We start from the raw sequence: 15770 nt of genomic DNA, 5'->3' as shown, positions 1-15770 counted from the left end.
TAATTGAACGTACTTTCTTGGCATTTCGAAATATGAAAATGACTCATATGAATATTGATCCGGCTCTTTTAATGAGTTTCACCCCGGGTGGGGGAAATATTTTATATTACATGTTTCACTTTTCTCTCTTTCATTTGACACCCCCAATTTGCAAAAGTCTAAAAAAGTCCAATTTTTGGAAAGAAAGTCCACTTTTCAAGGCTTTTTCACAAACTCCCCCCTGGAAAAAAGGTCCACTTTTTCAAAATCAGCACCCCCAAAAATTCGTGCGTACGGGCCTGCGGGGCTTCTTGAAGCTTCTTGTCATTTCGAGATATGTCCATTTTAAACCGGGATTTTAAATAAGACAAAAAAAGGGCGGTTGCTGCCCAGCAACTTTAACAAGTAAAGGAAGGAAGTATAGTATGTCAAATTGAGACCATGGTTCAGCAAAACTTTAGCCGAGTCGTGAAAATAGGCTGCGTTACTCTGGTTCCTGGTACTAGTAGCTACCGGTATCGTATATGTAGGCCATACTCTTTAGGCCACACTTTATATCAGATCTTATCAGATTGTACACACATGTTTATTGGCCATAGGCCATTAATCTAGATGAAATAATATGAAAATCAAATGTATAAACTATAAAAACATGCACGACAGAAAGTTTGGTGCATATCCGCCAACGCTTGTTCATAGTGAAAAGTCAACCACATAGTTTTCTTTTTAATCATGAAAATGCGTCTGCACTATAAACAAAACCTATATTTATTTTGTCAAAAAACTGAAAAAGATACCGGTTTAACCTCTTTTGACCGTAAGTGCACAGTACAACTCAATTTTCAGTGCACATTATGAATTCAAGCATCACGGGGTGTACAAATGGGAAATCTATTGAAAGTGCGAACCAATTCTTTGGTTTACCTTTGACCGTGAACTATGCATGCATTACCTCATCCACAAGTGCAGGTATATATTCAGGTATATAGAAACCAGTGTAGATTTTGTGTGTGGTGGTCTTGTATGATTTGACTGGAAACGGAAGTTTTTAACTGGTATTACTGGTGGTATTTTATACCATTTATACATGTACTTTAGTATAGTTTTCGCGAACTTTTGACGGGACTTTTACAATCATTTACGAGTGTGCCTTTCTAAAAACAAGGATGTTGATGGTGAATTAATCAAATACTATACTCCACTCGTTTGTCAGAAAGCGGAACTTGGCATAATAATGATTTTAATCATGGAATAATAATATTATTATACTGTCAATGGACAACATGTGATTGAAAAAATGCATACATGCAGCTAGAGAGAGACAGACAACAACTACTACAAAAACTATGCTGACCTTATTATATTACTGATGATAACCTGCAGCAATAGGGAGATATGGCGGAAAATCACACAAAAAAGGCAGGAGTTCAGGCATTGTAAGTTTTGTATTACTTTACAGTTCTTATCATGTCAATAATATATCAGTTTGGTAGTCTATTTATCTAGTGGAGTTTACGTGGCCCTGGTATCACATATAGGCTACACCAATATAAAAGTACAAATGGCTTATAATTTATGTAATAGAAAAATATGAGAAAGATAATTGTTTCCATAAAAATATAAGCTTATTAAATGATCGGTAATCATTCTTGCATGATCTAGTCCCGGATCTATTTGTCAATATTGTGACAGAGGCCATTTTGCCGACTACAGAAGTTTAATGGAAGTCTCTGGCAATCACAACAGTTTGCCTTTATAATATGTTAGAAAATAATTATCAAGCACGAATCACGTGATTTTATTTTAAACAAACTCATATTAAGGGAGTACAACACCCCTGGCCAATTTTGTGCCTATTTTTGCATATTTCTCAAAAATTATAGTGCATTGGTGACAAGTAGGATATGTATATTATAGGTGCAAGGACTCCAACTATTGCACTGAAAATTCAGCAACTCAAGGCAAGTAGTTATTGATTTATTGATCAAATATTGGTTTTCCCTCATTTTTGACTGTAACTCCACAACTGTTGTCTGTGCTGAAATACAATTTCCAGTGCAGTAGTTGTAGTCCTTGCCCCTATAATATACATGCATTACTTGTCACCAATGCGCTATGATTTTCGAGATAAATGCAAAAATAGGCAAAACAATTGGCCAGGGGTGTAGTACCCCCTTAATGGCCATAAAAATGAATAACAACAGTCGTCTCTCAACACGCGATATTCTAAATTCCCTGGAACTGAAATTGTCTGGTGCAATGACGTCCCAGTAATACAATGAAGGCTGACGACAATAGAGCACAAATAACCATTACGTCATTGCACTTAGACAATTTCGGCGTGGGAATTTTGAATATCGCGTGTTGAGATTCGTACTTGATAATTATTTTTCTAACATATAACAAGGCACAATGTTATGATTGTCGAACACTTCCCTGATGATGGCTTAGTATCATTATCAAACTCGGAAGCTAATTGGTGATAATTCATCACCATTAGCTTCCGTTTATCGTGTTTACTGGTTTAATTAATGCGAGAAGCGGATGAGTAGATTCAAGCCTATATCCTGTCACATTCACAAGTGACCAAACTGGACACGGGACTGGACATCATGGATGTTCCCATCGGCATTACATGTATGGACGAGAATAAGCGTCCAACATTGACAAAAGAATATGTGATATATCCAGAGAGTCCTCTCAGTCCAAAACCATGGCCAGGGTCACTGCCGTAAGTGAAACATTGTTCTTTTAATAGTTCACTTATGTTTAGAAAAGGACTGTTTTAAGGTGGTACTACACCCCTTGATTTGCATTTTCACATAAATCAATAATAACACATTGGTAACAAAAGTTATTATTATAGGGGCAAGGAATCCAGTTATTACACTGGAATTTTAGTGGCTCAAGAGAAGCGTTACTTTTTATTATAAGAAAAGAGGTACCGCTAGAATGTACCTCATTTCATAATGAACCACTTGTCTTGAATCACTGAAATTTCAGTGAAGTAATAATTTAGTAATTGGATATATACACAACTTTTGTTACGTACCATGCAGTTCTGGCCAGAACAAAATTCAAAGTTGGCGATATTTGCTAATCTGTAAGAAATTTTGATACATAAACGTTATGTAGCCAGCGGCTTCCTGTGATAAAAATATCTCAACTTGTTTTGGAGAAAAGTGGGGGTATGATGCTGTGGATCACGAAATGTCGTTTTAATTGAAGTGACACAAAAAAGTGAAAATTAGAGCAAAATTGTGGCACATACTCAAGATTTTGAATGCTTAGATTTGTTCCAAGTCTTTGATTTTTGTGACACGATTGTCAGAAAACATGCCAAAAATTCACGTTTTTTTGCTCTTTTTTCAAGAAATTTGTAAAATAGTGAACTTTTTCTTTTATCTCCAGTTAGGAATAAATTAATGATTAGGATTGAGCTTTGTTTCATTTGGCAGAACTTGATAATATTTTTTAATCCCAAAAAATTAATGCTGTATTTTTCTGGAATGGGGTAGTCCAAACATTCTCTAAGATTTCTAACGCTTCATAATAAGGCTATAATATACATTGGCCATCTAAAATATCAGGTGAGATGTCAATTGATGTAATGTTCTTATCATGTAATATTTTGTCTATGATTTTGTTATACAACTTGTACGGTGTAATATAAAGGTGGCTATCAGTGTTCGCTCTATTTGTGTTGCTATGTTAGCTCTTTACGTAGGCACATAGACCTGTATTACCCATCCGGTAACCCATGCATAACCTTTTAATAAACTGCTCAAATAAAGAAAGTCCGCAGTCATGTAACCCGTCCTACACCAAAACCTGATCTTGTTATGAAAATTTGATTGATACGGTTGTGTACAGAATCTTGTTAGCTCTAATTTGATACCAAATTTGATACCAAACACTCAAAAGTGACAAAGACTGATACCAGTTTATGGCATTTGGTGCATTTTCAAAAGTTGCAAATCAAAACGATAACACGGTCGAAATTGCTTAGCGTGGCAATGTGGTCAAGCTTGCTTGCCCACGATGAACCCATGTCGACTATCCCAAGTGCGCGCTTTATTCAATTGTTAATTTAAAACGCATGGATTGCTACAGTGCTTTACTGATGAATACGAGGGCACGATGCGATCGATATGACCTAGCGGTTGTTTCGGGCTATGCCAATGGTCGCGCTGTGCCATTCACCTCTACAGCTCCGCGTTGTCCATTTTTAATTTGCAACTTTTGAAAATGCACCAAATTTCATATACTGGTCTCAATCTCTCTGAATTTAGAGTTTTTGGTGGCAAATTTGGTATCAAGTTGGAGCTAACAAGATTCTGTACACGACTTTATCAATTAAATGTTCATAACACGATCAGGATTTGGTGTAGGACGGGTTACATGACTGCGGACTTTCTTTATTTGAGCAGTTTATTATGACAAGGACTGAATGACAACATGCAACAGAAAATTATTTTTCGAGTGAATGTTCATATACTTGTTGGTAGTTAAACAGTCATTCAACGCAAACATAACTGAGACTAATAGTTCGACGTGAAGACACACGTCCTCATCAGGAGAACTCCAGAGATGTTGTGAAGGAGTTCTCCTTTTAATGACTGACTGTTGAAACTTTACTTGCTATGTATATTCATGCAACAATCCCGGGCAACAATATTTCGGTATTGCATAGCTTACTTCTTACAGGCCAATTGTTTTTGCTATTCATTCTAGAAAATTCATGATAGCCTAGATATAAAGGCACCATCAACATAACATTTCCCCTGATTCTGAGGGTTCATTATATGACATGTTGATGGTGAATAACAATTCCATGCAGGATAATTTGTGTAACCTTTCAAAATAAACCAACTTTTAAAACAGTGCTGAACCAACTATTAAAATATTGCTAAACCAACTATTAAAATAGTGCTGAAAAGGAATGAAATTATTGCCTATTCTGTGAAAGCCAAAATAATTCAAAAGTTCAAGTTAGGACTGTGACACAGTTTAGGTATTGTATTGATTGTGTTGATCATAAATTTCTATAGCTTGGTTTTGCTCAAAAATATTATACTTGGTATACTTGGTATATGGTATACTAGGTATGCTATAAGGAAGTATTTATGCCCCGGGTTTATGCATGCATTATTTAAAATCTATGATTGGACCTATATTAAATTGCATGCCTCTGAGTAAATATTATGTACTTTTGATCTATATCTGATATACCCTCTGACCGGTAGCAATGTCCAGATTGTAATCGGATGCATGGGCACTGTTTTTAGATGATTACTCACCTCTGCCGCTCAGGGAAATACCACAAACATATTTATGTTGTCTTAACAAAAGCCACAATCCGTGGTCTCATGCACTTTTTTGCAGCCACGATTTCATAAATTTCCCGTGCGGCGATTTTTCTGTAACTTTGCCTTGGTGTGTTGAACACTCCTAAGAAATAATTATGGTACTTACTTCCAACTTTGGAAAAGGGCATATGCCTTAATGAATCTCGTCAATGCAGACAATTCGACGTGATTTTGCAAGCTGGAAAAAGTCTATTTCTACTTGCTATTTTGTCAATCAAAATTCACAAATTGTCCCAATTTTTTAACGCAAAAGACTTCTAAAGCCACTCCGCAAGCGAAGAAAACCAAGTTTGCGTACATTCAGTACATTCTTCCTGTTTAATAAATCGTCCAGTTTAGTGCTGAGTTCTGCTTATACATATAATATCTATGGAATTGACGTTACGGAATTTTTGAGCGTAAATTCCTTGGTTATAAGATTATCTACTCAACTATACAATACGGGAAACAATAAAAAAAAACATATTCCGATGATGAAGCTAAATTTAGAGAGCTTCATTTTCCGATGAAACCAAAAGTGCCCCGCGCTGTAGCCCATAATTATTCCAACCATTGTTGGTTTGTAAGCATGCAGTCGAATTACAATTTTACCTTAAACTGCAAAATACATTGATCTTATAGGAAACAAGTCAAGGAAGTCAATAATCGTATTACATTTCCTTTCCATGTTTTGCGGTTCTTGAGTTTATAAGGCCAATAATATTTGTCAAACGAAAGCTTTCATGGCGTTTCCCCTCAACCCGAGAAACCTCATGCACGTGGAGCAGAAAAACACCCCTTATATCAAGCCTTGTGATCCCTTTGATAGAACTCATAACATTCCTCTCGTGTGTCAGCTTTATTTGTTTCAATATTTCAGTGCAAATGCTCCAATACGACTCGCCTCGTGTTTATTAAATATTTGTATAAATATGTGTTGTATACAAAGAGTCTAACAAATCTATTTTGATATTTCTTTTCAGATCATTTGAGCTCAAAGATGTCAGTCACACACCACCTCTTACTCGCCACCGTGGCAGGAAGGAATATACACTGGGTACAATCAAATTTCTACACTTGGACTCGAGTGATATGGGACATAGAGAAAGAGAGGTAGGAATCCTATCAAAAATATGATCTTATAATATCAATTATTATAAAATCGTGATTACGCATAGTTCCGAACCACGGATAATTATACTGTCATGTTGGTGAATAAAATGTGATAGTTGGTCAAAAATGTGATTTTTGGTCAAAAATGAGATTTTGTACGAAAATGTGATTTTTTTATCAAAAAACTTTTAAAAAACAATGGAAAAACGTGAGCCTATCACCTACTTAGTCCAAATGTTTAGTCCAATGGTTGAATATATATTGGACTTCCTCGTCATCAGCCGATGTTGTTTTCTTGGAAACGGCTAGAGACCAACCTGATCAGGTGACATCACACTTGATGACGTCACCGACTTCGACTTCCGACTTCGGAAAAAAGCATCGTGGCCCTAAGGCCAAATTGGGCAATTTTTACATTAATTAAAAGACATCAAAATATTGCAAAATTACATATACAATATATAAATAATATAGAAAACTATATACATGTATTTATATGTGAGTTTTCAACATTTCTGTCGATAATTAAAAACTGGCTTATTTCCAGACGAAGTAAACAAATTATGGCAAATAACAATCTGTATAAGATTCTGTATCGGGTCCTAGTCAGGACTGGGTATTAATTTCGAGTCCAGAAAAGGACTCACAGGAGTTACAGTCGCCACCCAACCTAGTTAGGTTTCATCATTCGCTATCAGATCTTATTCTGGACTTGATATCAAACTCGAGTCCAAGAAGGACTCAAAGTCTTAATCATAAATTCTTAAACACTTGAGAATGTTCTTGCAATCTTATTGGTTCTTACCCGTGTGATATGACACGATATCACACACCTTAGCGCGTGCGTGTCGACGCGATACTCGTACACGCTATTTGAACCAATCGGAATGTGCATAGCAACAACAGGACTGATCGATTCTAAGCCCCAGATAATTTCTTGTAAAATGTAGGATTTAATTTGGTTAAAATTTGGTATACTTATGATTAATATATTTAATTTCATTGAAATGTTTAAGAATGAGAATAAGGGTATTGTTTTTCGCCGCTGTCGTGCATCTATCGTCTCATATAACACGCGACATCATTATTTTTGGCGTAAAACAACTCGGCTTCGCCTCGTTGTTTTACTTAAAATAATGATGTCGCCCGTGTTATATGAGACGATAGATGCACTCCACGGCTAAAAACAATACCTTTATTCTCTCATTATTGCTTTCATGCCCTGCGGGGCTATTAATATATTGGAACTCCATTAGTTGCAAGCCCTCACTATCTCATGACCAGGGGAACATTTTACAGGGGTCAGGTCAAAGGTCATGCAGGGGTCAAATTTTAGAAATGCATTTTCTGGACACCTGTAAGGGGTATGGGGTTCAAACTCGGTGGCAACAAACGTAATGACCAGGGGAACATTTTGGAATACTTTGCAGGGGTCAAAGGTTATCTGGGGTCAAATCTTATAATCTCATTTTCTAGACATCTGTACGGGGTATGGGGCTCAAATTCAGTGACAACTAATCTCATGACCAGGGGAACAATTTGCAGAGGTCAGGTCAAAGGTCATGAAGAGGTCATATTTTAGAAATGCATTCTCTGGACATCTGTAAGGGTTACGGGCTCAAACTCCGTGACAACAAACTTACTGACCAATGGAACATTTTGGAACACTGTGCAAGGGTCATGTCAAAGGTTATCTGGGGTCAAATCTTAGAAGCTCATTTTCTGGACATCTGTAAGAGGTACGGGGCTCAAACCTGGTGATAACAAGCCTCATGTCCAGAGGAACATTTTTTGGAACATTTTGCAGGGGTGAAATACCTCCAAAACACCAACATGCCCCAGCTAGGTTTGTGGTCTATGACCACCATTTACCACTAGTGATATGTTTCTGTTGTCAATGTAAACTGCAATCATGGCAATAGAAATAAGTAATGAATTTCTCCATTTACTCATCACTAAAAAGGAATTAACTCAAATCGTATTTTATTAAAAATTCACGTGTTTTGATAAGTTCTACGGGTATCACAACCAGTTACTCTAATAAGTTTAAGCTATGTAATTATTAAAAAATATTAAAAACGAGTATTATATACAATACTTTATAGCAAATATTTTGCAATGATATCAACACTGTCATAGGCCTTTAACAAAGTTGAGCATTTTAACAAAGTGAGACTTTGCTAAACACAATGAAAAACTTTAATCACGCACAACTCTATAACGAAATGCTTGTCAGAAAACAAAGCCAGCTAATAATCAGCAAGTATTATAGAACTTTGGGCCTTTGTTTTGTAGATTGTAATAGTACATAGTGATTTTGGTGTAACATGAATAAATGGTTTAAATCCACAAGACAATATTGCATGCCGCATTATTGTTGCAATAAATGTGATAAACATGATGATGATAAAAACCCCAATAAAAAACAAAATAAAATAAAAACACAAAACAGATACCCCATCGTTTGGTCAAATAACAACAGTCTTAATTATTTTGGAATGGTCAAAATGTTACAATCACGGAGTATTAGAACTAAAAACAATAGTGGGTTAGTCCTAATACCTTGGAAAGAAAATGGCCTTACTAATACTATGCCCAATAATACCGATTGCTCTTATCCCGTCATTGACAATGTTTACCCAATATATTTGCTGTGAAATTGTTATTGAAAGCGTGACTGTTTTAAAGGTTAAACCAACAAGGCCACTTTTGCAAAGAAAAACTTGTATAAACTGTATAGCCTATATTCTATATTTAGTGAGACATGGTGGTGTAGCAGTTCGGGGACAGACGCTTTAAAATCGGAGGGTTGTGGGTTCGAACCCCGGCGGTGGTGGGATCTTCTATTGCCTTTAGACGAGGCAATTAACCTTTATTGTCTCTCTTACTCTCACCTAGGTGTATAATGGGTACCGGCGCGGCATAATAATATAGTGCTATAGGAAGGCATAACTTTACCTTATATACCTTGTTGCTGTTTCTCCTTTAAGTTATAACTCATTTTAAAAGATATTTATAGCAACCTTCTACTATTTGCCGATTTTTAAAGCACGCAACAACGGGAATCAAATTATATCTCAGCATGATTTTTTTCAAACAATTTCATTTATCCAAGAGAAAAGCATACCTGTAAATCAAACACTCCAATATGTCTGGAGACCACAAGCCAAACGTATGAAATAATTGTTGTTCAACCAAATGGTCTCCAAATATTTGCTTGATTGAAATTATGTTTTTTGTTTTCTTATGTAGCAAATTTTGCAAAAATTGTAATTGAAGTCTTTCTTCGTTAATGTTAAAAATCCCTTCTTTATAATGTGCACGGTTGTTTTAGGGAAGGTGCACAGTGACATCGCCCCGATATCTTCATAGTAGAAATCGCCATGGTAGGTTGAATCCACAGCCACCTATGACCATTTTATTCGGACCTTATGAGATGCATATTATTAGCGAAGTGACTTGACTAAGGCTACTGTATAGACGGGGTAATTGATTTCTCGCTCTGTGAGCAAGCTTGTATACGACATTGCGGTCAATGGTTATACTCTCTCCACTTGAGTGAGTGCCGCTATAGCCTGCTGCGCGCTGTAGTCCATATAGGACCAACGCACTATAAAATTGAGAGTTTTGGTCAAATTTTGACTTCAAAGCGCACGGCCAATTTTCAAAGCGCACGCTAACGACTATAATATCTGTTCAACACGTATTTTCAAGTGTATGAGACCACATCTGGTTTCTTGAGAAAAATTCATTTACGGGAGATATTCATCATTTTGTAACCCAGTATCCGAAGATTTTCGTCTGATATCAAAATCGTGCATAGCAATTCACGTGTATGGATCCCGTGTATTCATTTTAATGTCTCTGCTGCACCAAATAATTATTAGCCAGGCGATGTCGGTGTGAGGTGTATAATGTACCTGGGTTGAGGGGAAAGTATTTGTCACTCAGGGGAGGAGAATCGGAGAAGCCATTTGCAATTGTGAGTGATTTTGGCACAAATAATAATTATTAGAGGCACTTTTCCAATGTTACGCCGAAAACAGTACGAAAACGTTGAAAATATTCTTGCTCGTAGAAAATAGCAGAACATGTTAGTTTTGTTGGGAATTCAATCTCCTGTACATTATTTATACACAGTCCCTTACTGCACGTATACATTCCTGACATATTAAGTTATACATTTTATAAGCATAAACGTCTCTATTCAACCATGAAAGTCGCGATCCTTGCAGCAAATTGAAACGAATTTACGAACCTGTTTAATTTTATATCATTACAGTATATTCAATGCATATTGTGCATTATTAATAACGCACATTTTATGCAGTTTAAAGACATGATTTGCAAGAGGTGCGCAAAGAGGAGCGCAAAGAGTGCGCTTGAAGGGAATTGCTCGGACAACATCATATCATTGTCAAGCTATTTATGAGGACAATGAAAATTACTCCTTTTTGGAGAAAATAAGTCGTTAAAATTGATATGCCGCAAAAACCAACTGTAAGCGAACGGTGAGTTCCTTCGAACGATAGATTTGACCTATAAATTACAGTGACGTAAAATTATGATCATGGCCAGCTTTGAGAGAATGGACTGCCAACACTCTCAATGCACAGAACGTGGCCTTTACTGTTTTACTTTAGTCATCAGAAAAAACTCTGAATCAAGTATTAAAAATTTAATGGTTTTTACACATATGGCTGAAATCAGGCCGCTTCTTTATTATATATTAGTAAATTGTGATATTGCAATTCATATGTATCAACTTGATGAGAAATACTTGGACTAAAAAATAATAATAAAAAAATATTGAGATCGATTTCACCGTAAGAGCAGAATTTGAGCACGACATATTAATATAGAGGCCCTGCATGAAATTATCGATTGGCTCCAAACAAAGGATTTGAGCCAGTGTCCTTCACCGTAGTTATGGCGGAGTGCAGTCCATTCAATCAAATGTTGTCATCAACCTATTTGATCGCAGTGCAGGGTTATGTGTGTGAGACGAACTGTCACGGTAGATTGCAATCATGCTTTTGTTGAATGCATTTGAGTAGTCCGCCATATTTACGGGATGATACGTCACATGCAAGGCCTCTGTTGTATTTATTATAAATCAAGCTTGAAAAAAAAAGAAGAAGAAGAAAAGAGGTCCCGCCGAGACTTGAACTCGGATCGCTGGATTCAAAGTCCAGAGTGCTAACCATTACACCACGGCACCGCCGGCTGTGAACAATTTATCCTGAACCAATATACATATCTTTAGGTGGGTCTTACCTCTGGACTTAGGAAAACTAGAAATATTATATATTAGTAAATTGTGATATTGCAATTCATATGTATCAACTTGATGAGAAATACTTGGACTAAAAAATAATAAAAAAAATATTGAGATCGATTTCACCGTAAGAGCAGAATTTGAGCACGACATATCAATATTGTATTTATTATAAATCAAAAAAAAAAAAAAAAAGAAGAAAAGAGGTCCCGCCGAGACTTGAACTCGGATCGCTGGATTCAAAGTCCAGAGTGCTAACCATTACACCACGGCACCGCTGGCTGTGAACAGTTCATCCTGAACCAATATACATATCTTAAGGTTGGTCTTAACTCTGGACTTTCAGCCTCAAAACTTTTAAATTGTAGGTCTAAATTATCATAAAAAGTAACATATTTAGAATTGCAAACACTTGTCAAATCCATATGTGAGGTCAAATTTGGTCAAAAATGCTCGGTTTTGGAGAAAATGACAAAACCCGGTTTTTAAAACCAAAATTGATGATTCTAGGCAAAATTTACCATTTTCAACCATTTTTAGTGAAAATGTCTCAAAGAGTGAGAGGGTGCAGTTGCGTATGAAAATTGCCGAAAACTGCTTTGTGCCCCAATCAGGCCTGGTGCCCCCAATCATGGTCGGTGCCCTCCCCAGAATAACCGATACTACAACATTGAGAGGGTGTGGTGATCGAGCGAGTATTAAAGGAAATGAGTGTCTGCACTTCATGTTCATCATGTACAGACGTAACGCACATTTTATGCCGTTTAAAGAGGTGCACAAAGAGTGCGCTTAAAACACAGTTAATTCAAAACCATAGTGTAACCCTGATGGGTGGAATATTTTAACTATCAATCAAGCTTGAAAAAGGAGAAAACAAAAACAAACGAACGACAAAAAAGAAGAAAAGAGGTCCCGCCGAGACTTGAACTCGGATCGCTGGATTCAAAGTCCAGAGTGCTAACCATTACACCACGGCACCGCTGACTGTGAACAGTTTATCCTGAACCAATATACATATCTTAAGGTTGGTCTTAACCCTGAAAACTTTTGAGCCTCAAAACTGTTAAATTGTATGTCTAAATTATTATTAAATGTATAGAGAATTGCACAGACTTGTTGATCAAAATTAGGCGAACAACGCCGAACATCCGGCCTTTTTATGATTTTTTGGCAGATTTGAACATTTTTCAACCATTTTGGTGAGAGCCGGGTGCAGTTACGTAGCGTAATAGGGCCAGGGGGAGCACCGTGCCCCATAGATCTGAAAATTTAGAAAATCCCATAGGAAAATTGTCGTAAAATGGCTTGTCCCCCCCACCAATCTAGATTCTTGATGACGGTGTGTCATCATGCAGTTATTGTTAACTACATGTATGCACACAACACAGGGGCACTCACAATAGGCAATTGAACCCTACTGGTAGCGCTGTGTTGTAGCTATACGAGTTGAACTCAAAAAGTATAAAAGCTATGATTTTAGTACTTTCTCTATGTTTCAATTACTTATTCTTTTCCAAATATCTGAATCTTCAACCCGGTACAAGCTTTAATAACGGGGAACATACATTTTATTAAAATGAAATCCTACCATCTATCCAAACTCGCCGTGTTATTCCAATGCACATTTTACTTCACCGGGCAGCCATTTTTTGATCGTATTTTGAAGATTGGTGTCATAAAACCGTCATAGGTACAAATTTAGTACTTTCTGTCAATCAATTATGGCTTATTCTCTACATGTCAATCTTTAAATAATTGGCATAGTCCTTATAATAACGGTCGTCCGCCTTGATGAGTAAATGATAGCAAACAGCTGCAAACCAGTGAAAAATATCCCAAAACTCGGTCAGTGGAGATACCAGGAGGGTGAAAGTGCATAGGAACAATGCCGGAAACTACGTCACGCTATTGTTCGACCTAGGCTACACCACATTTCGCCATAATATATTCTAGAAACGCTTGCTGTTAGAATAAGAAAAATTTTAATTGTAATTATTGCACAGGTCACGGCGACCCTGTGACCTTTCCGGAAAAAGCCGAGTGGCAGGTTTTTCAAATAAATATTTTCTGTGTAAAAACTGTACCATCAGATAGGTAATGGAATATATGAATATTAACTGTACATCTATCACAACAATTTTTGATAACAACTTGCGTCACAATTGATCTAGTATAGAAGGTAGATAATTTATTTCAATCCTATATACGCCATTTTTTTTTTGGAATTAAGTGAAAATTAATTCTGTAAAAACTGTATTTTTTTAATGTAATTTTCACATTAGACCCGACAAAAGATTACCGTTTTGTTGTTATGATAATCTAATCTTTTGATTTTGTAAATAAAATTAGGGTCTAATGTGGATTTAGGATGCAAACTGGAACAATCCAATGCCTTGTCAAAATCATTTGCTTCAAAATGGAGTTCGGATGCACTTCGTAATACAACTTCCGCCACTGCGGGAAACCACATGCACAGCAGAGCACATGGCCGATATCAAAATCGATTTTATGTATTGTGTATGTAGGCCTATTCATAGGACCCTTGTACTAATTGTCTCTATGCGCTTGAGAATTCAACAATATAAATAATGGTAGCTTTATTATAATACACATTAATGTTTTAAGCAGATAAAAATCCAAAATATGATGCAGTAATGAAGTTGCGATTTATTAATATTATGTATAAATTTTCACGATGACACTATCAAGTTCTTCGTGGTCGAGCGGTCTAAGGCGCTGGACGTATGGTATACGTGATACTAGCCAAAGCGGTGAGCCGTAAGTTCGAACCCCGCCTCTGCCAAACATTAAAAGAATTAAAATTACAATTTTACTTTTTAAAAATTTCATATTGGGGAAATGTGACTGGGAGAATTTACGTATGGCGTGGAGTGGTGTGGACCTAGGCTACATCATTTTTAACGCATGCGTGTTCTTCAATACAGCTTTAGTCTCCTCCACCTTCGCAACACGGTACGTGGAGTGACTGGAATCACAATGACGGCGGAGGAGAATACTAGCTGGTCAGACAGTTTAATTCTATCAAGCATATAATACCTGAACAATCACCGTCATTTCATCGATTTACTACAAAATATATTGTATACTCAAAATATAATTTTGAAATTGTAAACCTGTTAACTTATATATTTGTGTACTAAAGTATATTGACACGTAAATAAAATCACGTTGAAGACAAAATGGCCGCTAATCCGCCTATTGTCTAGACCTAGGCTACATCTTCCGGTTTGGTTATGTAACCTAGGATGCTTATCCCTTTGTATCCCTGGAGATACGCTCGTACATGTCAATAGAGTCATTATCGATTGGATTATTCGTCCGTAGCGGACAATTCGGTCGCTCATTGGATCAATATTATCAGGTGGTAATAAATTTGCACTGGACAATAGATTACTATATAATGGTTAAGTACTGCATATATCGGTTTAATCTTCAATAAGCGGGTTTATGGCTGGAAAGGTCACGGTGAATTCGCCGTGGACGTAAGTGCACTATGTTGAGCGAGCTAGTAAGGAAATAAGTGTCTGCTTTCATTTAAAATTGCATGCAATCTACATTATCAGTTCATTTTACCAATTTCTTTTTATTATCACAGTACGTTATAGTCAATCAAACCGACGATCCTGGGGAGACTTTAGAATTCATCACACGAAGATGGAATTTAGGTGCTCCGAAACTAGTCATCTCTCTTGTGGGTGGCTACCGGACTATCAAACAAATGACGACATCCGTCAAAAATACATTCAGGAGAGAACTGGTGAATGCAGTACTAAGTACAGGTCAGTTACAACGTAAATATTTGAGAAAAAAGGACATTTTCTCTTTAAAGGATGACTCCGGCAATCACAACATTATGCCTTAAATGATAGAAAATTAATTATCAAGCAGGAATCACGTGGTTTTATTTGAAACAAACTCATATTGACCATAAAAACGAATTAATACAGCCGTGTCTCAACACGCGTATATTCAAAATTACCGGGCGCCGAAATTGTCAAGTGCAATGACGACGTCCCAGTAAATACAATGAA

The 15770-nt window shown here is 36.6% G+C and overlaps 1 protein-coding gene and 3 non-coding genes across 4 annotated transcripts in view; 1 reads left to right on the top strand and 3 right to left on the bottom strand.

Moving 5' to 3' along the window:
- The first annotated feature begins 983 nt into the window (after positions 1–983).
- LOC140141766 (transient receptor potential cation channel subfamily M member 2-like) overlaps positions 984–15770 on the top strand; it is a 48346-nt gene continuing 33559 nt past the window's right edge. The window contains exons 1-3 of the mRNA XM_072163634.1: positions 984–1415; positions 6311–6440; positions 15335–15518. Of these exons, the coding sequence (XP_072019735.1) occupies positions 1375–1415; positions 6311–6440; positions 15335–15518 (355 nt within the window). The 5' untranslated portion in view covers positions 984–1374. The remainder of the gene's footprint in view (positions 1416–6310; positions 6441–15334; positions 15519–15770) is intronic.
- Trnaq-uug (transfer RNA glutamine (anticodon UUG)) lies at positions 11590–11661 on the bottom strand. Its single transcript has one exon. It is a non-coding gene; the product is annotated as a tRNA-Gln (tRNA).
- Trnaq-uug (transfer RNA glutamine (anticodon UUG)) lies at positions 11923–11994 on the bottom strand. The gene has a single exon. It is a non-coding gene; the product is annotated as a tRNA-Gln (tRNA).
- On the bottom strand, positions 12626–12697 carry Trnaq-uug (transfer RNA glutamine (anticodon UUG)). The gene has a single exon. It is a non-coding gene; the product is annotated as a tRNA-Gln (tRNA).

This window comes from Amphiura filiformis, chromosome 20 (assembly GCF_039555335.1).
Source record: "Amphiura filiformis chromosome 20, Afil_fr2py, whole genome shotgun sequence".
NCBI classification, from domain to species: Eukaryota; Metazoa; Echinodermata; class Ophiuroidea; order Amphilepidida; family Amphiuridae; genus Amphiura; species Amphiura filiformis.
The sequence above is the reverse complement of the archived record's forward strand: the minus strand, read 5'-3'. Positions and strand labels throughout refer to the sequence as shown.